Raw genomic sequence first — 23,927 nt, 5'->3', positions numbered from 1 at the left:
TCACACATTGTAACCCAAGTCGTCAACGTGACGGGCAGACGCTTTAACCACAAGGCTACCCCCAATGCCCCCGGGGCCAGTGTTGACATGTTGTAACACAATGTACAACAAGGGGTCTGTTTTAATCAACATGTGATCAAAACTTTTGAAGTTACGGTAAGCAATGATGTTTTGGTATGATACGTATCAGTCAGGGGCGTAGGAACGGTTTTCAGAACGGGGGTGCTAATTTATGAAAAGTATTGAAAATCAAAATGAAATTGTAGTAATGGTAAGGTAGATATGGTTTCGTCTTGAAAAAAGTGCCCCACAAGGCCCCCCTGTTCCTACGCCCCTGTCAGTAGTGTTCAAATGCTTGATTGTGGAATATTGCGGAACTTCAAAATATGAACAACACCTTGACCCAAGAGATGTTCCGATCTTTTTACTTACAACATAACAACCCATGCTTGCTGTTTGGTGAGGCTCACTGACGAGGTTCATGCTTGTCATCCTATCCCTATTGGTCCTCAGTAACCCATGCTAATGGGATTAAGTAGTCAGACTCGCTGACTTTGTTGACACATGTCATCGTATCCCAATTGCGTAGATCGATGCTCATGATGTTGGTCACTGGATTGTCTGGTCCAGACTCGATTATTTACAGACCGCCGCCATTTAGCTGGAATATGTGAGTGTGGCGTTAAACACCAACCTATTGTGTGCGTACATTGATTCTCGTGATGCCAATCATAGGATTTTTTGGAATCCAGAATATTTTCAGACCGCCCCAATATAGCTGGAATATTGTGCGGCGTTAAACAACAAACATACATTATGAACAAAGTTTTGCTCCAAGACTTGCTTGCGGCCGAATATTAAGAAAAGGCTTCCCGAAATCGTTATGATTTAGCATTGTTGACAACCTTTAGTCTTAACTACGTTTTAAATGCTGACACAAGTCCAAAACATAGACATATTGAACTTCGTGTAAATGTTATGTAGGTACACGTGCATGCTAACTAAACCATCACCGCATGTCTTCCAGCACATTTCCTCCATTAAGAAATTGTGACTTGAGGAATCACGTTCTATTTCTTATCCGGTCCTGTAATTTTCATCAGAGGAAACGTTGAAGAGGAGGTACACATTGTTATACGCGTAGGTCAAGCTGTTCTTTTAGTTTCTGAATCACTTCAGGTTAAATGAAACTCAGTCCACCCATCCTTCTCCCTACAGTTTAACTTAAACAAAACTTAGTGACATGTAGCTGATTTTACTTTTCCCCGCGCAATTCAGGTTGAACAGCTACTGGAATCAGCCCCTGTTACATTGTCACTGATGTTGCAGTTTACCGTCGTCGTCGATGCATTATCAGTCTTGGTTGCAGAGCTTTATCATCAGCTGTATGTACATAAGACACTTCTGATCCCACTTTTGCAGGTAACTTGCACTTTGTGAGTCTGAGCGAGGACGACATCCCGGGGGGACGGGCAGTTCGTCTGTGTGGCCTACAACAAAGTCGTGAGATCCATGCGTTATGGAAATACCTTCAGATTGAGGCCAACCAGAGGTATGTCGTTTACAGATGGTAAATAATCGAGTCGACTTTATATTCATGGCGCTTTGAACAGTAAGCTTTGAAAGACAGCTGGATCGTCCACAATGTAATTGTCCCACGTACTGTGTTGTAGGCAGGTCTTCCGAGGTACCGATGTCTCTGACGTGGCATACTCCGTCCGCGATGCTGGGGCTGCAAGGGAAGACGCTGAAGATGATGTGTATATTCGGGGGCAAGTGAGTACATATTGCTACTGAATTGGTCTTCAATTATCCTCCTGTACCACGACAGCCTGCAACTCTATCCAGTGCCAAGCCAGCGACTGGAAACACTAGAAACGACCCGCGCCACAGAAATGACATGACGTACGATAGAGAGCTGTCGGCCAGGCCACAAAAATTCACCACAATTTCACCTCTGTCCTGGTTCAGACTGACTCACACGTTCAGAGATTGTACATCTGACCAAACTAATGTCTGTACCCATGAATGTATTTATCACCCAGATGTGTGTGGTGTTGTAGTCTGATAAGGGCGGTGGGGTAGCCTAGTGGTTAAAGCGTCCGTTCGTCACGGACCCGGGATCGATTCCCCACATGGGTACAATGTGTGAAGCCCATGTCTGATGTTCCCCGCCGTTATGTTGCCGGAATATTGCTAAAGGAGAAAAGAGGCGTAAAACCTCACTCACTGTAGTCTGATAAAAGGTACCAAGTTATTTATTGAATATAGAGTCCACGAACCAATGAAAGTTATTTCACGACCACACCTTTCGGTGATAACAGCTACCTGAATACAACTTCTGGTGTCCTAGAGTTTCTGATTGGCTACTAAGTCTCAGATGTTATTTCCATGTGAAATACCATTTCTCTGTGGCTTCTCAAGCCCACTTCCTCAGGTGTCCTGGAGCCGCGCGGACGGATCCATGCTGGACCTAACACGGACTAAATTTGGGCCTGGAAACTATGACATGCGGATCGAGAACCTGGAGGAAGCTGATACAGGAGTGTACATGTGTTCAGGGAGCCAGCAGGGGAACATGCCCATCACAAGGACGTTCACGGTGGACGTAGAAGGTAGGTGTAGACGTAAACAAGCACGTTCACGGTGGACGTAGAAGGTAGTGGTAGACGTATACAAGGACGTTCACGGTGGACGTAGAAGGTAGGGGTAGACATAAACAAAGACGTTCACGGTGGACGTAGAAGGTAGGTGTAGACGTAAACAAGCACGTTCACGGTGGACGTAGAAGGTAGTGGTAGAGGTATACAAGGACGTTCACGGTGGACGTAGAAGGTAGGGGTAGACGTAAACAAAGACGTTCGCGGTGGTTGTAGAAGGTAAGTGTAGACGTAAACAAGGACGTTCACGGTGGACGTAGAAGGTTGGGATAGACGTAAACAAGGACGTTCACGGTGGACGTAGAAGGTAGGAGTAGACGTAAACAAGCACGTTCACGGTGGACATAGAAGGTAGAGGTAGACGTAAAGAAGGACGTTTACGGTGGACGTAGAAGGTCGGTTGGTGGAGACGTAAACAAGGACGTTGACGGTAGACGTAGAAGGTAGGTGTAGACGTAAACAAAGACGTTCACGGTGGACGTAGAAGGTAGGTTTAGACGTAAAACAGTGACGTTAACATAGGACTTAGAAGGGGGTGTAGACGTAAACAAGGACGTTCACGGTGGATTTAGAAGGTAGGTGTAGACGTAAACACAGACGTTCACGATGGACATGGAAGGTAGGTGTAGACATTAACAAGGACGTTCACGGTGGACGTAGAAGGTAGGGGTAGACGTAAACAAGGACGTTCACGGTGGACGTAGAAGGTTGGGATAGACGTAAACAAGGACGTTCACGGTGGACATAGAAGGTAGGTGTAGACGTAAACAAGGACGTTCACAATGGACGTAGAAGGTAGGAGTAGACGTAAACAAGCACGTTCACGGTGGACGTAGAAGGAAGGTGTAGACGTAAACAAGGACGTTCACGGTGGACGTAGAAGGTAGGGGTAGACGTGAACAAGGACGTTCACGGTGGACGTAGAAAGTAGGAGTAGACGTAAACAAGGACGTTCACGGTGGACGTAAAAGGAAGGTGTAGACGTAAACAAGGACGTTCACGGTGGACGTAGAAGGAAGGTGTAGACGTAAACAAGGACGTTCACGGTGGACGTAGAAGGTTGGGATAGACGTAAACAAGGACGTTCACGGTGGACGTAGAAGGTAGGAGTAGACGTAAACAAGGACGTTCACGGTGGACATAGAAGGTAGAGGTATAGGTAAACAAGGACGTTCACGGTGGACGTAGAAGGAAGGTGTAGACGTAAACAAGGACGTTCACGGTGGACATAGAAGGTAGAGGTATAGGTAAACAAGGACGTTCACGGTGGACGTAGAAGGAAGGTGTAGACGTAAACAAGGACGTTCACGGTGGACGTAGAAGGTAGGAGTAGACGTAAACAAGGACGTTCACGGTGGGCATAGAAGGTAGAGGTATAGGTAAACAAGGACGTTCACGGTGGACGTAGAAGGTAGGGGTAGACGTTAACAAGGACGTTTGTAGAATTTTAACAAAATTCTAGTGATGATACCTATTGTTGTAGCTGATGTTTATCATAGTATGTGCATTGGAACAACATTCAATAGGGCCATTCTATCACTCTATCTAAAACCTACATTTTGCGAGAGTATAGAGTTAATGCCTGTTCCAGCCGCTCCGACGTGGGTGACTGAGCCCCAGGACGTCACTGTTGCTGAGGAAGAAGACGTGGTGATAGACTGTCGGGCAACAGGAACTCCTAGTCCACACATAGAGTGGCTTATCAATGGCATCGCTCTTAGAGGTATGTTGAAGGTCATGTGCAACTGGTACAGTCCATTCGTCAACAAATGAGAAGGATGAAATGCAAAGTGACTCAAAATGGACGGGTAATAGAAAGAGGAGAAGGGAGGCAGTAGGTGGATAGAATTATAGACGTGCAGTAGAAAGAGGAAGGAAATAGGTGGATGGAGTTATAGGTGGTTGATAAAAAAGGGAAGAAAAGGAAGGTGGTGGCTTTCATGTAATTGTCATGTATAGAAAATGTGAAAATACTGGATATACGTCTATCAAATTTAAAGGTTTGCATCGTACATGGTCACTAATGCATCAAACCTGGAAATGTTGTCCACATGTCAACCATGTTTCGAAAGTTTTGGTAGCTGAAATACTGTAATCTTAATCCTGAGATACTTTTCCTTGAGAGTTGAGCAACGCTCCTAGGCCTAAAACGTGGATCTATTAGAACTGAATATATGTGAAGTGACTACTCCAAAGGATAGTGCTGCAGGAATATTGAACCACAAAGAGTTAAAGTTGACCAGACATGTTGAAGTCATCCCAGTCTTATTTGTTGCCTATTTTTCTCACAGAGCTGACCTTGAAATAATCAGGCGGTTTCACTTGGTCTCTTTGTTTCTAGTTTAGGCGCATGTTTAAGTGGAATCAACTACGTCGTTTGACCATTTATTGAACGAAACAGGATAATTGATATTCCAGGGCTTGTTCCAAAAAGTCGAACGTACGGCTCCGGTCGTCGCAAGTCCATGTTAAAGTTCAGTTGTGACCACTTTAGCATTAATATGTCTTTGTAGAACCCCACCTTTTCATTGTGCCAGTCCGAATAGAACTTCTGTATACATATTCATAAAGAATCCTGTATAAGGGTAAACAAATGTTTCTAATTGTGATCCATACTTCTCACTTAAATGTTGTCTCTTCATGTCTAACAAAAGTGTGATCCATCTCCTGATACTACATCGGTCTATCTTTAAACATCTTACAGAGCGAGAGCCGAAAGAGAACCAGAGAGTTACTGAGGGAAAGTTGATGCTGATGAACGCACGACGCACAGATACCATGGTTGTCCAGTGTAACGCCTCCAACATCCACGGCTACATCTGGTCCGACACCTACATCAATATTCTTGGTGAGCGCGGTGTAAAACGTTATGTATAGCATCTATCTGTCACAGCTGATAGCGCAGAATCACAAGATCTATGCTCTTGCCGAATTATTAAGAAGTTTCAATAAAATATTATGTTCTGGAACATTATATGATATATGAAGCAATGCAGACAACTAATTTTTCTGCTAATAACAATTCAAAGCAGAATATTAGCTCCAATTTCCTTTGATATATAATTGATATTGTGGTGACCCTCTGGCACATGCAGTGTTAATGGAGTGATATGACCTGCCTCTACAATAGTTACAATGACAGTATGTGTCAAAGTCAAGGTTGTATCTGCCAGAACACAAGTAAGGTTGCCTGTGCAGGGAAGTATAGTGAAATGGTAGTGACATAAATTAGATGAATTATAATTCCTACAAATTCTGTACTTGCTGTATTATGGCTACACTAAGTCTCATGACCTAACCAACAGGCCTTCAAAACACATCATGGGGCGGTGGGGTAGCCTAGTGGTTAAAGCGTTGGCTCGTCACTCCGAAGAACCAGGTTCGAATCCCCACATGGGTAAAATGTGTGAAGCCCATTTCTGGTGTCCCCCGCCGTGATGTTGCTGGAATATTGCTAAGTCAGTCAAAACACATCATACACACGTCGGGCGCCATTTTGTTGCAGGAACTACAAAATTCAAACTCTGGCTGATGTATTTATTTTCAAAGCCTGTGGGTTATAACAGCATGTTATTGCTGTCCAACATGATGTATGTTCACACAGACAGTGTAGCGTTTTTAAAATGAATTATGAGGAAGTCATCAATAAAATATAATGTTCTGGAAAATTACGTTGTATTTGAAGCAATGCAAAGAACCTATTTCTGCCTTATTCCCCATAATATGATATTTTAATACAAAATATCAAGAATTGTCTTTGATATAATTCATGCTTTGATTGAAATACCCCAACGGCAAAATATGAGAGTATTATGGACGATTTCATGTCGAATGATGACGGGTTCCGATTTTAAAATGAATTATCCAATGCAGTTCCTTTAAATAACCGATTGGTTGAGAGCCCTTCCAGAAGGTAGGACATGTTCTGCTTAAACGGGATTACAGCTTAACGGTTCTATTGCATAATTGAGGTGGGATTTCCTACGAAAAATTGCTTTTAATTTGTTATGCCATTCACATCCTGTTTATGGCGGTCTGGGAATGGTGCAGGCTTGAACATTTGTGACCTGGGTACTTCTAGGTGCAGCGGACATTTTGTAAACACAAACATGTTCATGACATGACTTTTTTCTAGCCATCCCTGCAGTCATCAATGAACCTGCGCACACAGATGTGAAGGTCATTCGAGGGGAGAGGGCAATGCTACACTGCCACCATACAGGTCACCCCGAACCGAGCCTGGTGTGGTTCAAAGGAGAGAAGAAACTTTACGCAGATGGGAGATATGAGCTTTTTGAGAATGGATCCCTGCTGATCGAAGTGAGTGTTATCAGGACGAGTGTGTTATAAGACAGGTGTCTCTCTCTCAAGCATCACCATATCTGAGTCAGGTTGTGGAAACTCTTCTGTTCAGATGATATGATTGCCTATTACAGGAAATAGTCATGACATGTTTTAATTCGGACTCTCCTCCCTCATTGAGCCTTGGAAAAACCGAAATAAATTTAAAAACTGCCTTGAACTCAAATCACCCAGGCGTGGTATTTAACGGACAGGTTTTATTATCTCTGGTGCATGATCCACATGTAAACTTCTCTGGACACTGACTGGAAATGTAGTGGATGTCTTCATGTAAACGTGATAAGGTATTGTAGAAACTGGACGATAAAGTAGATGACTAAACCAGCAAGCAATGAGGAATGGAAGGGACGAGTAACTGTGTTCTGGTGCTGCTGCAGGAACTGCGTCTGTAATTCCATGTTGTCTTTCAGAAAGCTATGATGAGAGATGGTGGACTGTTCAAATGTTTTGTACGGAACAAATACGGCGAGGACAGCCGTATATACACAGTAATCATAAGAGGTAAGTCATTCCTTGCAGCCCTTTATTGTCTTGGTAAACTACAGGTATATGTCAGCCACAAGCATGTACAAAAAGCATGTTTTACAAGGACGTACGTAGGAATCTGTTCAACAGAGTGCGTTCCTTGTTGAATCCCTGGGTCTGGAACAAAGAATAACTTCCTATGTGGTGGTTAAACCAATCCACGGTCTATTATACTTTAACACTTTTCACCACATAGTCACTTTGATATATGTTTATTAATATTTTCTAACTGGGAAGTAATGGGAACATCGATGTTTTGCCGAGAAATTATATCATGACAAAAGCATGAATTCCCAAATTTAATGTATTGAAAACCAATTATGCAGAGCTGCATATTAACAGCAAGACATTTCTTGTATGGACATGGCATCACATCCATATACTGTACGCGTAATCTCATCGGACTCGTCGTACTAACAGAAACTGTCCTACTGCCAGCAATGTATTTAAACCGGCGAAATAGTTGCATGTCTTGCCGAGCTTCCCAGGGCCCCTCTTACATACACCCGACCAAGAATGGCCAGGGCTGTGAACGTTGCCTTAGCAAAGTCCAGTGTCAGGTCCTGCCTGTGATGGCAATTGGTGGAGCTGTGTGTGAATTTTGAAATGCCTGAAATAAATGCTTTTGACTGTAGTGTGATACGTCTGTTATGGACGTTTGTGCAACTTACTATGCGACAAGTGAACCTGGTGTGAGCCAGGCTGTCCGTCAGCTTGAACTAGAACAGCTTGGACACTCAGGTCTTGATAAGGATGTGAATCAGGGAGACTTCTCTAGTTGGAAGATGTAAACAAAGAAGATACTTTTGATGTAATGAAGTTCTAACTGTAGCAAAACTGGGTCACCGGTACTGGAGACTATAACAGATAGCAACATTGTGGGTCACCGGTACTGGAGACTATAACAGAGTTGGTGATAGTAACATTGTGGGTCATCGGTACCGCGGACTATAACAGATTTGGTGATAGTAACATTGTGGGTCACCGGTACTGGAGACTATAACAGAGTTGGTGATAGTAACATTGTGGGTCACCGGTACTGGAGACTATAACAGATTTGGTGATAGTAACATTGTGGGTCACCGGTACTGGAGACTATAACAGATTTGGTGATAGTAACATTGTGGGTCACCGGTACTGGAGACTATAACAGACTTGGTGATAGTAACATTGTGGGTCACCGGTACTTGAGACTATAACAGATTTGGTGATAGTAACATTGTGGGTCACCGGTACTTGAGACTATAACAGATTTGGTGATAGTAACATTGTGGGTCACCGGTACTGGAGACTATAACAGAGTTGGTGATAGTAAAATTCTGGGTCACCGGTACTGGACACTATAACAGATTTGGTGATAGTAGCATTGTGGGTCACCGGTACTGGAGACTATAACAGAGTTGGTGATAGTAACATTGTGGGTCACCGGTACTGGAGACTATAACAGATTTGGTGATAGTAACATTGTGGGTCACCGGTACTGGAGACTATAACAGATTTGGTGATAGTAACATTGTGGGTCACCGGTACTGGAGACTATAACAGAGTTGGTGATAGTAACATTGTGGGTCACCGGTACTGGAGACTATAACAGACTTGGTGATAATAACATTGTGGGTCACCGGTACTGGAGACTATAACAGATTTGGTGATAATAACATTGTGGGACACCGGTACTTGAGACTATAACAGATTTGGTGATAGTAACATTGTGGGTCACCGGTACTTGAGACTATAACAGAGTTGGTGATAGTAACATTGTGGGTCACCGGTACTGGAGACTATAACAGATTTGGTGATAGTAGCATTGTGGGTCACCGGTACTTGAGACTATAACAGATTTGGTGATAATAACATTGTGGTTGGCTTGGGTATTGTGTAACTGTCTGTCCATCTTGCCTTTTTCATGACATACTGCTTTGTGCTCCTTCAATTTTGAACTGCCTCATGAGAGTAAGGATATACTCAGAAACGATGAGTTCCTCATAATAGAAAAGTTGACATCCATAAAGAATCTCTTCCTTTTTTGTATCATTCCTGAATGCCATTCAAAGACCTTACTTTCTTCTTGTAATACCAAAACAACGCCATACCATGGCTTTCCCCTGTGCTTGGAACGATTTGAGAGTCGAGAGGCTCGGTTAACTTTTGTAGCCAAAGAAATGTTAATTTTAGTAACAAATAGCAGCGTGTACCAGAGGTATTAACTGGTATTGTTGTATTTCATCATTCAGATCGTATTGCAATGCGCGTTGTTATGATATGTATGAGGACTTACCCACAATGCTACGTGGTCTTGGTAACACAACTTTGAAGCATGGTGTACAGATGCTATCTTTGAATTTGAGTTGTATCTGTTCAGAAATCTTGAGGCTGACATTCTAATCGTTCACGTTCAACTGGATACTAACGAAAGTAGTATATTGGCACACTTCCTTTTCAGATCCCACACGGATTGTACACGCTCCGAAGGACGTATCTGTGAGGACGGGACAGAATGCCGTGATGCAGTGCGAGGCCGTCACTGACCCTGCTGAGGCCAGCAACCTCCGCTATATGTGGAAGAAGGACAACATAACGCTGGACTTGACCAACCCCCAGCTGAAGCGGCAGAACGGCGGGCTGGTCATGGCCAAGGTTGCCTTGGCAGATACAGCTGTGTACACGTGTATGGCAACCAACGGTATCGACTCCGACATGGCGTCTGCACGTATGCTGGTCCAGGGTAAGGAACTGTCATGGACATACCGCCAGAGTTGTGGGGCTTAGACGAGATAATTCAGTCTAGTTTAGGAGAGTCACTCCTTAAGCCATTAGGCCACTGGATCGTGAGCTGTAACGTCCATTCTCACTGGTTTGCCTGGTCAGTGGACATTGCATTTTCCACCATTAAAGTTAACTGGAGGGCTGTCTATATTAGAACTACACAAGAAAGACACATTAGCCAAAAATGTCCAAGAAGGCTTTAGTTCAGTTACACAGACAGAAGTCAGAGCCATATGCAGTAGACACCCAATACACATCTCCATATACAGGCCTGTACATCAAAGGTGGGGACATTACTACTACAAAGTTAAAACTTGAACAATTGGCTGTGCAGAGTTGCGTCCCTTGGGTGCGCCAGAAATCAGTGATCGGATTTTGGTTTGCAGCAATCATAGTTCCAGGGTGGTCATATCCATACCCTTGCTCGTGGGGTTAATGAAAGTAGTAAACATCCAAAACCTGCATTATTTTAGGCCTTACTTCCACAGCGGTGGAACACTGATCAAAGCGGCCTCAAACCACACCCTCACTCTCGCAGCCCACAGTGCTTAGTGTTTAGTTTCTATGCAAAGGATTCCGAGACCTGTTGAGCAATTAAACCATAAATCATATACTATATAAACATGAATATTACCTATAGAGAATCAAGATGGGGTAGTGGAAATTCAGCAGTGTTTATGAGTTCTGCTGTTACATATATTGTCAACAGGGGACGTATATTGTACAAGGTGTAGTATGGAGGTTTAGATAGATTTCTGACTTGAAGTAACCCTTCCTGATGTTATCACCAACAGCACCCCCGGGCCAGCCTTCAAAATTGACTCTGTTACGCTGTGACAAAAATACCGCCACCATAGCCTGGAAATTCAACATATCTCAGACCAACCATTCACCTCTCAAGCGGTTTTTTGTGGAGTACAGCACAGCCTATGATCCAGGAAATTGGTACAAGATGAAAACTGTGGGAGGAAATAAACGTCAAACTAAAGTGGAGTTGTCGTCCTTCGCCTCGTATACCTTCCGTGTGAAGGCAGTGAATGAAATTGGGCCCGGCATTCCGAGTGCCCCTACCATGGATGCTTGTGAAACCCCTGAAAAAAGGCCAGCTTCCCACCCCAAGAAGGTGAAGACCATCACAGACACAACCAACGTCCTGGCGGTGGAGTGGGAAGTATGTATAGTCCACGTGGTCTGAGGGTGGTGGTGTTCTGTCACCTTGATCTTACAAAATACATATGGAAATGAAGCCTTAGCGATTGTAGAATAATTTGGCAATTTTTCTATTTTGTAGATATAAAGTTATAAATAAGATTTTTTTCTGTGACTGGCTACTCACAGTGATGGTTGGGCACTGTTGATTATTAGGGTTCTGGTGTAGGCTGGAGTTACAGGGTTGGCAGGGTTACATGGCAAACGAATGAAGAGTGGCGGGTTGCGGGGATATAGGGTCAGAGGGATGGTGAGGAGAAATAGACGCCTGAAGATCAAGTGAGCACGAGGTCCCTGATCTGTTGCAGCCGATGCCACTCATCCAGCACAACGGCCCCGGCTTCCACTACGTCGTCATGGTCAGCAAGGAGGGGGGACAACACTGTCCAGAGCTTCATCTTAAATGACCCTTTCAAGGACCATTTTGAAATGCCAGTTGATAACGTCTACCAGCCCTACACTGTAACAGTCAAGGCCGTCAACCGTAACGGCGAACCTGCAGAGCCTGCCAAGAGTCACAGGGGTTACTCCGGAGAGGGAGGTGAGTGAGTGAGTGAGTGAGTGACTTACTGTTGGCGAGAGCTTCATGTTCCACTACCATTACCGTTCTTTTTCCACCAGATTGTACTTCACACTTTGAACAATTAGATGGTAAGAAATTAATTATTTACTCTTCAAATATCAAGGTCTCTATTGGTGCTCATACCAGCCAACTCACTTCACCACCATGTATCCCGGGTTGTTAAAAAAGGGATAACTGTGTCTTCAATGACAGAAGTCCATCAGTGGGTCCACAACACTTTTATTCGTGATTCAATGTGTATAACTACATGATGTTACAACAATGACTAGGCGGCATGTCGGAGGCGATGGTCAGCCAACCTGCCTAGTCGCTGTCTCAGGGTCCAGTCTCGACTAACACAAAGCATTCTCAATTTATCCCTAAGGCTCTGATCAGACTGTCACGTGTCGCATTGACGACAGATGTCTGGTCAGCCTGTAGTATCCCGCACCTCATCCACATTGACATCCTTCAGTGGCCAACCAGCCTATGTCTAACTTTGATTATAGTCAGCTAAGGACTCTATGGTGGTGGCCACACTGACAATGGTCATGTTGTGTTGATTCATTTCCATTGACAGCATGGTCATTACTTAGAGAGATATTCAATTTACATTACTCAAGGAATATTATAGATTTCCCCGATAAACCCTGTTCCAAACTGCCTACGATACATGCCTGACAATCACTTGCAGGATTAGATTCACCTACACTGTATGGGCTAATGTCACCTGCTGTTTGGAGATTAGGGTCGATTGTGATCTTTTTTCTCCGAGTACCTTATGTAGCCAGTACACGATGTAGCCAGTACTTTATGTAGCCTTTCTTCCTTTAACATGTCGTGTTTAACAAGCTCTGAAAGGGGGTGCGTCCCCAACCCCATTCATCTTATGTTGATAATGCATGCACTTCATGCACTGACGAAACCTTGATCCGAAAACGTGGAATATGTCCAAGACCTGGCAATTTTAACAGTGTCTTGTTTCAATGTTGTTTCAGTCCCGCTGGTCTTTCCTGACAATTTGACTCTGAGCGACTCATCCCCTCTGGATGAAGGACAAGCCCTGTTCTCGTGGACAGGGGTTGAAGACGACCCAGAATTGATTCGAGGAAAGCTGCAGGGATACATGGTATGATTTGATGGGCCGGTTGTTGGTGATGAGGTTTGATGGGAAGATGGTGTGACAAGATTTGAGGGGAGGTTGTTGGTGGTGAGGTTTGAGGGGAGGTTGTTGGTGGTGAAGTTTGAGGGGAGGCTGGCGGTGTTGAGGTTTGAGGGGAGGTTGGTGGTGATGAGGTTCGGGGGGTGTCGACGTGCCTGGAACTGCCGGAACTTCTTGCCCAAGTACTATATACTGAACAGTTCCTGTGTAAGGACTGCTTAGTCCTGGACAACATGCTCAGAAATGTGTACAGGGCAAGGCTGTGGTTATGTTTCATTCAAGAACATTACCTTCTCACTGAAAGATTTTCTTAAAGGATTTACATGTGGCATTATGTATTTGTAAGAGGCGACTAACGGGATCGGGTGGACAGACGTGGATGTTAAATGTCATGACAACGGCGTACACCGATGTTCGTGAATCCTGATATCCGTCTGTGGTCCAAGACTTGGTTATTTACAGAACGCCTTCATTTAAGTGGAATTTTGTCAAGTGCGGCAGAAAGAAGAAACAAATATCATATTTCATTTGATAACCCATGTAATGTGTACGGGTCAGCTATGTTAACATCAGGGACCACCGGTTAAATATACGCATACGTTACATAACATTGATAGTGCTTTGCATTTGTGACACTTTGACGGTTAACCACTGAGAGGTTAAACTGCCATCGCACCATGACCTTGCCTGGTTCTTCTCCAGGTCCGATACTGGAAGTCAGGGGACCCAGACAACATGTTTGAAACCCTGGTTCCACTCGAATCCACGGAAACATCGGGAACTCAAACAGTAATCCGGAATTTGCCGATGTACTCCGATCTTCAGGCTGACGTCACTGTTGCCAACACACATTTCAAGAGCATCGGCAGCAACGTCGTCAACTTCAGCACTCCAGAAGGAGGTATGCTGTTGCCATATATTTATCTGTTTCAAGATCGAAGCATCATGTTTAATTTAACTCTCATCATTCTTGTCGGGCGGCACCAGTAGTGGCGTCACTGTTCTTGTGGATCTGGAAAATGTTAACATCAAAATGAACGTTAACGTAGCAGAGTGTCTGTTGTTCAAAGTATGTTTCTGCTTGTGATTATATTATATACATGAATTCACAGACACGTATGTGTTAGACACGATGTGGATGTAAACTAGGAGGGTAGATTTGACTGGTTTTCCCTGTTGACAGTGCCGAATCCCCCAGAGTACCTGAACGTGCTGCACCGTGGAGCCATCCATTTCCTGGTGGAGTGGGGGGAGCCAGCCAACACTAACGGTATTCTGACTGGCTACAAAGTGGGCTACAAGCAGAGTAAGTGTAACAGTTATAGCACTCTACCTTCCTCGGACTAGAAGTCCCCGGGATAAATGTGGGTCGTTAACGTTTGCTTTTTTCAGAATGTTTTGAGGAAATGGTTTGATTTACGATCTGATCAACTTAACAACAGACCAAACGGATACTTCTGGAATATGTATGGACTTCGTTTCTCTATGTCATCAATAACACAACAGAGGACGCAGTGATAGTTCATTAGAAACATCAAATTTCATATTGACTGAAAACTTTGAAACTTTGGTTTGAAGATGATTAGATATGTTCAAATGACTGACAAATAATTGTTTTTGTAATCCCGTTATGGAGTTCTTGCATGATATAGTACATACAATTGGCTCAGAAGTAATGGGTCAACGACGTAGTCACATTAGACAAGTCCGAAAAAAGGGTTACTTTCTTATCCTTTCGATACACTGAGTATTGTAAAGTGTCCACAAATGCAAGTGCTGAAACGAATATAATATATACACATCTGGTAATTTTGAGAGTAGTTTTTAAACGTTTTGCCTTAAACCCAGTTGTCGTACAATGTCCTTTACAATACCCTGTACTTAGTTTTTTCACAGGTGTCATTTTCTGACATTTATTAAAAGTGAACTATTTGCAGTCATAGGTGCTTGGGGAGTAATGACAATGTTGTGTTCGTTACAGTGGATAGCACACACACAGGAAATGTGACGGTTTTACCAGTGACCACCAGACGGCGCTCTTTCATTAAGGATCTCCAGGCCAACACGGAGTACCGCCTGTATGTGTGGGCACTGACGTCGAAGGGCGAGGGAGACCCGATCTACAAGGATGCTAAAACGGCCAAGAAAACGACAGGTATTGCGTGGTGTCCGGCCTTATATCTTCATTTTGCACGTTAATAGGTTCATCGACAGTTTTACACACTGTCTTCAGTTGGTTTATGTGTGAGTTATTTGATATTTTCCTTTCTAATTTGATTGGCTGTATATTCATGATATGTTCTTGTACGGGTTTGACGTACCGGATGTTGATATATTACCGAACGGTGTCCGATGGTAGTGCATGTCTGTATCTATAAAGATGTTTTAGTTGTAACAAAAATGGATTTCAGCAATTACAAAGCCACAGATTGTGGACATGGAACCGACGGACACAGAAGTTGAAGTTACCTGGGATCTCCAGAACAGCTCTGACACCAGAGCCGCCGCTTATTACCGCCTGGAACACAAACTGCTGGGTAGGTGATACATACATGGTACAAACTGCTGGGTAGGTGATACATACATGGTACAAACTGCTGGGTAGGTGATACATACATAGTATACGCTGTTGACCAGATGATACATACATGGTACAAACTGCTGGGTAGGTGATACATACATGGTACACACTGCTGGGTATGTGATACATACATGGTATATGCTTTTGACCAGATGATACATACATGGTACAAACTGCTGGGTAGGTGATACATACATGGTACAAACTGCTGGGTATGTGATACATACATGGTATATGCTGTTGACCAGATGATACATACATGGTACAAACTGCTGGGTAGGTGATACATACATAGTACAAACTGTTGACTAAGTGATACATACATGGTACAAACTGTTGACTAGGTGATACACACATGGTACAAATTGCTGGGTAGGTGATACAAACATGGTACAAACTACTGGGAAGGTGATACATACATGGTACAAACTGTTGACTATGTGATACATACATGGTACAAACTGTTGACTAGTGATACATACATTGTGCAAACTGTTGAATAGGTGATACACACATGGTACATGCTGTTGACTAGGTGATACATACATGGTACAAACTGTTGACTAGGTGATGCACACATGATACAAACTGGTGACTAGGTGATACATGATGCAATCTCTTTGGGTTGTTAATTCATTAAGGGTACAAAGTGTTGGGTAGTGATCCATGCATGGGACAATATATTGATTAGGTGATAAATACATGATCCAATAGGTTGGGAAGTTAATATATTAATGGTGCAAGCTGCTGGGCTGGGAGAAACACAAACCAACTGTTACATTATGTATGTTTATATGATACACCATACTGGGTGGGTTATGCATATACACTTGTCGCAAGGATGTTCCAGCAGGTAGTACATGCTAGTTACATTTGACTAAGTAAGTGGTGCTGTGGCAGTGTAATCATCCAGAATAATACCAATGTAACATCAGGCACAGACGTCTGGATACGCGGGGCGGGGATAGACGACTTCCGGTTCTCCCAGAGCGTGTACGGCCTGCACCCACAGTCCACCTACGAGGTGCGGGTCGTGGCAATGGACAGTGGGCAGCGGACGTACAGTGATGCAGAGCAAGTCAGCACGGCGGAGAGAGAATGTGAGTGGCCAGCTTGACTCACCCCTTGTTTCACTCCTTACACCACTTCACTACTATACTCCATTGTTGCTACTGACACCATTCCAAATACTTCAGCTTCTACTACCGACACCACCATCACTACTACTACTACTACTACTACTACTACTACTACTACTATTTCTACTACTACTACTACTACTACTACTACTACTACTACCCGTGATGATCCTGGTTAGATTTAGTCTTCAGCGACCCATGTTAACGGGATCGGATGGTCAAGGCTCGCTGACTTGGCTGATGCCTGTCATCGTATCCCAGTTGTGTAGACAGATGCTCATGCCTACTCCATTGCTCATGCCTACTCCATTGCTACAACATCATTGTTGCCACTTCTGCTGCTACAACATCATTGTTGCCACTACTGCTGCTACAACATCATTGTTGCCACTACTGCTGCTACAACATCATTGTTGCCACTACTGCTGCTACAACCATTAACAAAATGACCGTGACGATTTCTACATCAGCATATCCCAGTTTCTATATAACTCTCAATGCGAAGGGTCTCATGTGCAATCTCCTTGATGACAGTGCTGTGAAAGGGATACACTTCCCGCCATGTATTCACTAATTCTGGAATTTAAGAGGCGTGCATGTAATTTTGTGCATGAGCTTGTTGTGGATGCTGTTGTTCCATCCTACTGTACAATGTATATATTTTATGCATGTTCATTGTAATGTGAGTGTTTGGTTTATCTCAACTATGACTTATATCTCAAATGTATGACCTGCATCTCTGATGTCACCTATGTCTCATCTATGACCAACATCTGAACTATCACCTCCATCTCAACTATGACCAACTGGTAGATACTTCCATTACTTGAAGGCCATTTCTGTCTTCCTGCAATAGTTATGGTCGCCGCTGTTGCAGTACGTGTTGTAGTGGGTACCGTTACACAAAGTGATGTACTTCATGTGTGCCGCCAGTCTGTTGGACAATCGTTGTGCTATGTGCTTTGTGTAACGACGCACAGGCTCTACTTTGGTCTGTTGGGTACTATGAACACTCCAGATAGCATGTGAAGGATAGACTGTCGAATCACTCAACTATAAAAGTCCGTTTGGCTCAAAGCGGACCGATGAATTGCAATCTAACTCGAAAACTAATAAACATAACATACTCAATGAAACGCTGATCATAATCAAAACATCATACCCACTCTGTGAGTTTTTTTTCAGAATTTTTGCCCTAAAAATAATAAAGTTGTTTAACAAACTATCATTAAAATATTGACACAGTTCACTGTTTGTTACGAGGGAGGAGTGCAGAGAAAGGGACAGCCAGGTGTTCGAGAAGCACGTTCACAAAGTTATTTATTCATTAACCTGTGCTGTGCCGTCTCCATCCGTTCTCGAACACCTGGCTGTCCCTTTCTCTGCACTCCTCCCTCGTAACAAACAGTGAACTGTGTCAATATTTGAATGATAGTTTGTTAAACAACTTTTTTATTTTTAGGAGAAAAATTCTGCAAAAACCTCACAGAGTGGGTATGATGTTTTGATTATGATCAGGGTTTCATTGAGTATGGTATTTTTTATTAGTTTTCGAGTTAGATTGCAATTCATCGGTCCGCTTTTGAGCCAAACGGACTATATGTATTTTCTGCATTGAACGAAAACGTCGTTTGTTCCCCAACGTTTCCAGCTTCAAACCGAAAAATGCTAATATACCTTAATCATTAACACATGCTTGTCTTGAGGGGCGATTAACGGCTGACGGGTCGTCAGGCTCGTAGACGTCATCGATGCATGTCAATGTATCACATTTGTTTAGATCCTCATGATGACAATCATTGGATTGCCTGATCCAGACTGGATTATTTACCGAATGCCGTGATATAGCTGGAATATCTACCAGTGAGCTTTATTGGAAGTATATCAGTAAGATTGGGAGACCTACAAGTAAACCAAGTATGCCTGTTCAGAGCCGTAAAATTACTAAAATACTTCCATCTATACCTGTGTCGCTGAATCAAAGTGCAAGTACTGCGGCTTCCAACCCCAAGAGAGAAAAGTTTGAGATGCGTGGGTCCAAGGCCCGCAGGGTTGAACCTGGTCGGGGTCAGAGGGGCGAGGCCAACCCATAATAGCAAATTTCCTTCTCAGATTTTACTGTAAACGATGTATTCAGACCTATGTGTGTGACTTTACGGTCAAAATGTGCATGCTAAAGAAAAGGCCCAGTTTGGCGTAAGATCCATCAGTTTTGTCGTGAGAGCCTGGCATGAGTAATGAACGCATCTCAAGCCATGAAGTTGGCAGGCATGAAGTAACCATGTCTCCTTTTCTCCACCAGACGAGTATGACTACGAAACAGACTACGGTTCAGGCAACGGAACCGGTGATGACGAAGACATGACCACTCAGGACGCTGTAACTCACAACGTACTCTTAGTCACGGAATCGTCACAGCCAAAGATGCAAGAGCTGACGACAGAAACCAAGATGGCGGCAGCTCCAACAACAGACAGGGAACATACGACTACACTGATGTATGAAACAGAGTCGTCCACGACATCTCCTGTGTCAACCACGAAGGTGATAGACATCGATGTTGGAAGCAAAGATTCGTCAACAGAGCCGGGGATAGTTTTACATGGCAAAAAGGGTGAGGCCTACGGTAAGCCATCAGAAGGTGGGTTGGGCTTAACTTGAACGTTTTCTTGCAGCGGAAGTTGAGAGGGGACGGGAGTTGATGATCACTTAAGGATTATCGAGTTGTACTGATCATACAAGTTATAGTGTGGAGAGAGATACTGGAGGGAGAAGCACACGTGGATTTAAATAATATGCAGGCAATTCTGCTTGAGGGACGACTATACAATAACCCAGATACGATATCTTAATTCAGTTTAACACAATTTACAGTTTATTTTCTATAGAACAAAGAAAGCTTTAGGGGCATGGCATTTACAATTGCAGAGGAAGCCAGTAAGATTTGGTGGTGGGTCATGGAGATATATGACAGCAAATGAGGGATGTCAAATATGTTCCAGTCATAGGAAGGGAAGGGATGGGGTGGTTGACAGTCATGAAGAAAAGACGCAGTGCATTTTGCGAAGAAACAATACAGTTGAACGTCGTTTATTGACTGGGCTGTTACAATGATGAGGGAGGGTGTCATTAAATAATGTTACTCGTATTTGAGGAATCCATGTCGTATTTGAGGAATCCATGTCGTATTTGAGAAAGCCATTGCGTGGGGTCAGCACAACATGATACTGTGGTGAGACCTAGGCATCCCGAACCCCACCTCACCCAACACGTAACTAACAGTTTAATTGCTGTTGTCTTTTCAGATGTTTCACAAAGTGGGGATATAATCTACACTGTGGTCAAGAATGACGGCCCATTAGATCTAATATGTAGGATGAAGGGATATCGTTCCCGTGTCAAATGGTACAAGGACGATGTATCCGTGCTGCGGTCATCCGACAACATCGTCATGGTCGACCACCACCGGGTGACCGACGCTCGGCTCATCATCCTGAAGCCCAGGCTGAGTGATGCGGGGATGTACAAGTGTGTCGTCCACAGGAACAGTCCCAGCAAGGGCCAGTTCTTTCAGGTGACCTTGAAAAAGGATGCCAAGGAGAAATCCTGCGCTGTATCGGGAAATGACGCGAGTAGAGTTCATTGGAGTGGTATCGTATGTGGCTTATGTCTCGTCTTCCGATCTCTGACTCTGTCTGTATCAAGTTGATGAAGCCCCCTCGCCAATCTAGGACAGTTTATATAACATTTCGTGAGGTAGGGGAACAAACTGGCAGCACCATTTGTCATCCAGGAATTATCAGATGCCCGTGAAGGAACAGCTACTGTCAGATTCAAGGAAACCATCATGCTTAAACTGGACCATCGTCTCGTCAGTGCTTAAACTGGGACATCATTACGTCACAGCTTAAACTGGGACATCGTCTCGTCATTGCAGACATTTTGGTGTGGCAATTACTGGCTTATACTAACACTGAAGGTTACCGTCTATAAACGCAGCAGTGAGAGCACTTGCACAGACTATATACAAATTGTGTACGCAAGCATCGCTCCTGATATACCGGAAAGGATCGTGCACTTATGTTTCCACTTTTATTGTCATCTGCCGGCTCCTTTTGCATCGTGAGATTTATGCAAACCTTTTTTCCACCTATGTATCTGCGAAGCAAATTATAAAGTATCAAATGTGTACACGTACAACGAATATATGCAAGCCTGGTAACGGTATCTGCTGAATGTTGTTCCAGAAAAACGGCCCTGGTTAGGAACATCAAGCTTATTTATGTACTATTGTACTTAGTGTTGGGCTACGGTATCGAGGTACCGATAAGAAAGAAATAGCCAAACATGGGTTCAACATAAACATGACATGTCCTTGTGTTCAGCAAACTCGATATATCCAGTTGATTGTATGGTTACTAACTTTAATGTTTCTAGATTGAATCAGAAGCCGTACATATGTGTAAGAATCTAAAGTATACAGTCACTGGTGATATAGCAGCTGTTGGTATTTCCAACATGGACGTTGGTTGGACCCTGAACACGTGGGCACTTATTTATTGATCTTCACATCGAATGTATCCGACCTTGAAACCTGTGTAAATATGCTATGAACCTTTAGTGATCTAATATGACTTAGGAAAGTTTCATTCCCATGCTTTTTGTACACACTAGTGCAGCTCGCCACATGTTATCTGTCTATGTAAGTACATTCCCAGTCATGACACAACAGGCATATAGCCTGTATATCCCCAGAGCCCACATCTAGGTTAACTTTATCTAACCCTTAGATCCATTCCCGTGGTTGGTACGATCGCCTGATTTTCATTTTACCAACAATTCAAGCGTCGACGAGAGGGTAAGGGAGGTTACTCCATATTACCTAGACACCAAAGCCACCCGAAGTTTTAATATACATTCACGCGTCCTTAAAAATGGACGAAATGTTAGATCGAGTAGCGTAGCCAATCAAAATTGACAATGGTTAATCAAGGCAGGTAATATTGAGATTGTGAGGACCCCGGAATGGATCCCGGGTTAGTGTAGGTTTGCCGACATATTGCCATGGAGATACAGAACCACGGGGCTGGGTACATATCTGTCTTCGAATCTCTGTTTCAACTTAGATGCGACGAACAACCAGGGCACTGAGCAAATATACCACACCCGAGTATTCAAATAATGTCACGCTCTCATCCCGTCTAGCGGTCAGTAATGTCCACTCGTTTTAATTACCTATTTAACATACCAGTATTTGCTGGTTACAGTGTTTAGATGTGTATCATTCAACTCAATTTTTTCAGATATGCCATCTATAATTTATTTTTCAAACAATTACCCAAATCTTGGCTCATGCAAGTTTCTTATTCTATCCTGTCTGGAACTGAATCACAGGTTGTGAACGTTCCAGTGACTGGGTACCCGGCAGGATGAGAATCTCCCCTTCAGCAGGCTTTACTAGTATTACTTTCCTTGCCCTGGAGGAACGAGAGTTGGTATGACCCTCATGTCATACAAGCGGTGTATTTTGACATTCGTCATTAATATCAACCTTTCCGATTGGTCACGACAGTTAGTACAGGAAGGAGCTGTTCAACAACCTCTGTCTGATGTTTTGGTGTTTGTCATTAGTCTTGCGAACGTATCATCATATGTTGATTTCTCAACCATGTTTATTTATATTGTACACAACCATCACGTTCATGCTGTAAATAAACGCACTCTCTGTTCATGTATTTGACCGAATGTATTTTTCGCTTCATGCTCATGCTGTTAACCGTTGGGCTTCAGTGAGTAAGTGGGTGAGTTTGGCTTTACGCCGCTTTTAGCAATATTCCAGCAATATCACGGCGGGGGACACCAGAAATGAGCTTCACACATTTGTACCCATGATGGGAATCGAACCCGGGTCTTCGGCGTGACGAGCGAACGCTTTTACCATCAGGCTACCCCACCGCCCCCGTTGGGCTTCACAGTGGTGAATATACACGAAACTTCCTTGGTTTTAAGTTCGAACTTTTCATTTCATAATCACAGTGAATAGGACATCCTCTTATAGGTGATGAGTTGTCGGAAAATCATGGTCCATCTTCACTGGACAAGTTTTTGTTTGTTTTAACCAGTGGTTAAACCAGAGTTTCGACCAGTGATCAACAGGATGAGCATCGATCTACACAATTGGGATACGATGACATGTGTCAGCGAGCATGTCCACCTGATGCCGTTAGTCACCTCTTACAACAAGCATAGGTTGCTGAAGACCAATTGTAACCCGGATGTTCATGGGTCCTTGTACAAGTATGACGGTTAATAGACGTGTTTAATGAATGCTTGGAAAGGGTCGATAAAGGGTCACCAAATAAACCTTGGACCAGACAAACCGATGATTGATGGTATGAGCAATTATCTAACACAGGGTTTCTTTATGGCAGCCATGCTTGACTGTTCGTCCCATCACGGTTAATATGGTGACCACTGACCCATTGTGTCCTCTGTGAGAAGTAACGGCGACTGCACCACGCTGACCGCGCAGGTGCCTTATGGGGTATTAGATCTTACATCCTGCGGTAGTTTATCACTTAGTTAGGAAAGGAAAGATGAAACACATTAACACTGCCCATTGTATTAAAAATGAAGAAGACCTTTCAGCTATCACTTAGAAGACCGGGGAATTTCAGGGCGACACGCAAGATACATTATCGTGTCGTTAACTATGTTTGGAACAAAACAAACGGTTGAATTTTATCTAAATGGAATCAATAGAACCAATACCAATACATAACCGTTTCAAATGAAACTATTTTCAGGGTGCTTCAGCCATTTTCTTCGCCACATGCTTGGGCACTTTCGCGAGCAAAGATTTCTTTGGCTTCCTTGAACATGGTTGTCTCTTCCGTAACGAATTCCGCCGCCTTGGGCTAGCACACTGGGTTACGCTGTCTGTGAAAATATCTAATTGTGA

At 43.5% G+C, this 23,927-nt stretch overlaps 2 protein-coding genes across 2 annotated transcripts; both read left to right on the top strand.

Annotated features, from left to right (window-relative positions):
• Window positions 1-1,428: 1,428 nt before the first annotated feature.
• On the top strand, window positions 1,429-11,929 carry LOC124271168 (neuroglian-like). Its single transcript, XM_046706252.1, has 10 exons — window positions 1,429-1,552; window positions 1,674-1,776; window positions 2,425-2,615; window positions 4,252-4,383; window positions 5,365-5,508; window positions 6,796-6,980; window positions 7,433-7,523; window positions 9,991-10,272; window positions 11,108-11,484; window positions 11,831-11,929. The coding sequence occupies exons 1-10, from the start codon at window positions 1,513-1,515 to the stop codon at window positions 11,927-11,929; spliced, it is 1,644 nt and encodes a 547-aa protein (XP_046562208.1). The 5' UTR covers window positions 1,429-1,512.
• Window positions 11,845-22,706, top strand: LOC124271167 (neuroglian-like). The gene is made up of 9 exons (XM_046706251.1): window positions 11,845-12,063; window positions 13,083-13,213; window positions 13,949-14,147; window positions 14,430-14,552; window positions 15,228-15,401; window positions 15,658-15,783; window positions 16,763-16,927; window positions 19,269-19,592; window positions 20,272-22,706. The coding sequence occupies exons 1-9, from the start codon at window positions 11,952-11,954 to the stop codon at window positions 20,673-20,675; spliced, it is 1,758 nt and encodes a 585-aa protein (XP_046562207.1). The 5' UTR covers window positions 11,845-11,951; the 3' UTR covers window positions 20,676-22,706.
• The last annotated feature ends 1,221 nt before the right edge of the window (window positions 22,707-23,927 follow it).

The sequence above is a fragment of the Haliotis rubra genome, unplaced genomic scaffold (genome assembly GCF_003918875.1).
Source record: "Haliotis rubra isolate DU_JTF1 unplaced genomic scaffold, ASM391887v1 Scf158, whole genome shotgun sequence".
NCBI lineage: Eukaryota > Metazoa > Mollusca > Gastropoda > Lepetellida > Haliotidae > Haliotis > Haliotis rubra.
Note: the sequence above shows the minus strand (reverse complement) of the source record. Positions and strands in the feature narration are given on the sequence as shown.

What these genes read in the sequence shown, in the direction of transcription:
- LOC124271167 (XM_046706251.1), top strand. Translation starts at nt 11,952, where the DNA reads ATGCCAGTTGATAACGTCTACCAGCCCTACACTGTAACAGTCAAGGCC. An exon ending in GAAAGCTGCAGGGATACATG is followed by an intron (nt 13,214 to 13,948) that starts GTATGATTTGAT and finishes GTTCTTCTCCAG; the next exon opens with GTCCGATACTGGAAGTCAGG. An exon ending in AACGGCCAAGAAAACGACAG is followed by an intron (nt 15,402 to 15,657) that starts GTATTGCGTGGT and finishes AATGGATTTCAG; the next exon opens with CAATTACAAAGCCACAGATT.
- LOC124271168 (XM_046706252.1), top strand. Translation starts at nt 1,513, where the DNA reads ATGCGTTATGGAAATACCTTCAGATTGAGGCCAACCAGAG. An exon ending in ATGTGTATATTCGGGGGCAA is followed by an intron (nt 1,777 to 2,424) that starts GTGAGTACATAT and finishes TGGCTTCTCAAG; the next exon opens with CCCACTTCCTCAGGTGTCCT. An exon ending in ATGGATCCCTGCTGATCGAA is followed by an intron (nt 6,981 to 7,432) that starts GTGAGTGTTATC and finishes GTTGTCTTTCAG; the next exon opens with AAAGCTATGATGAGAGATGG.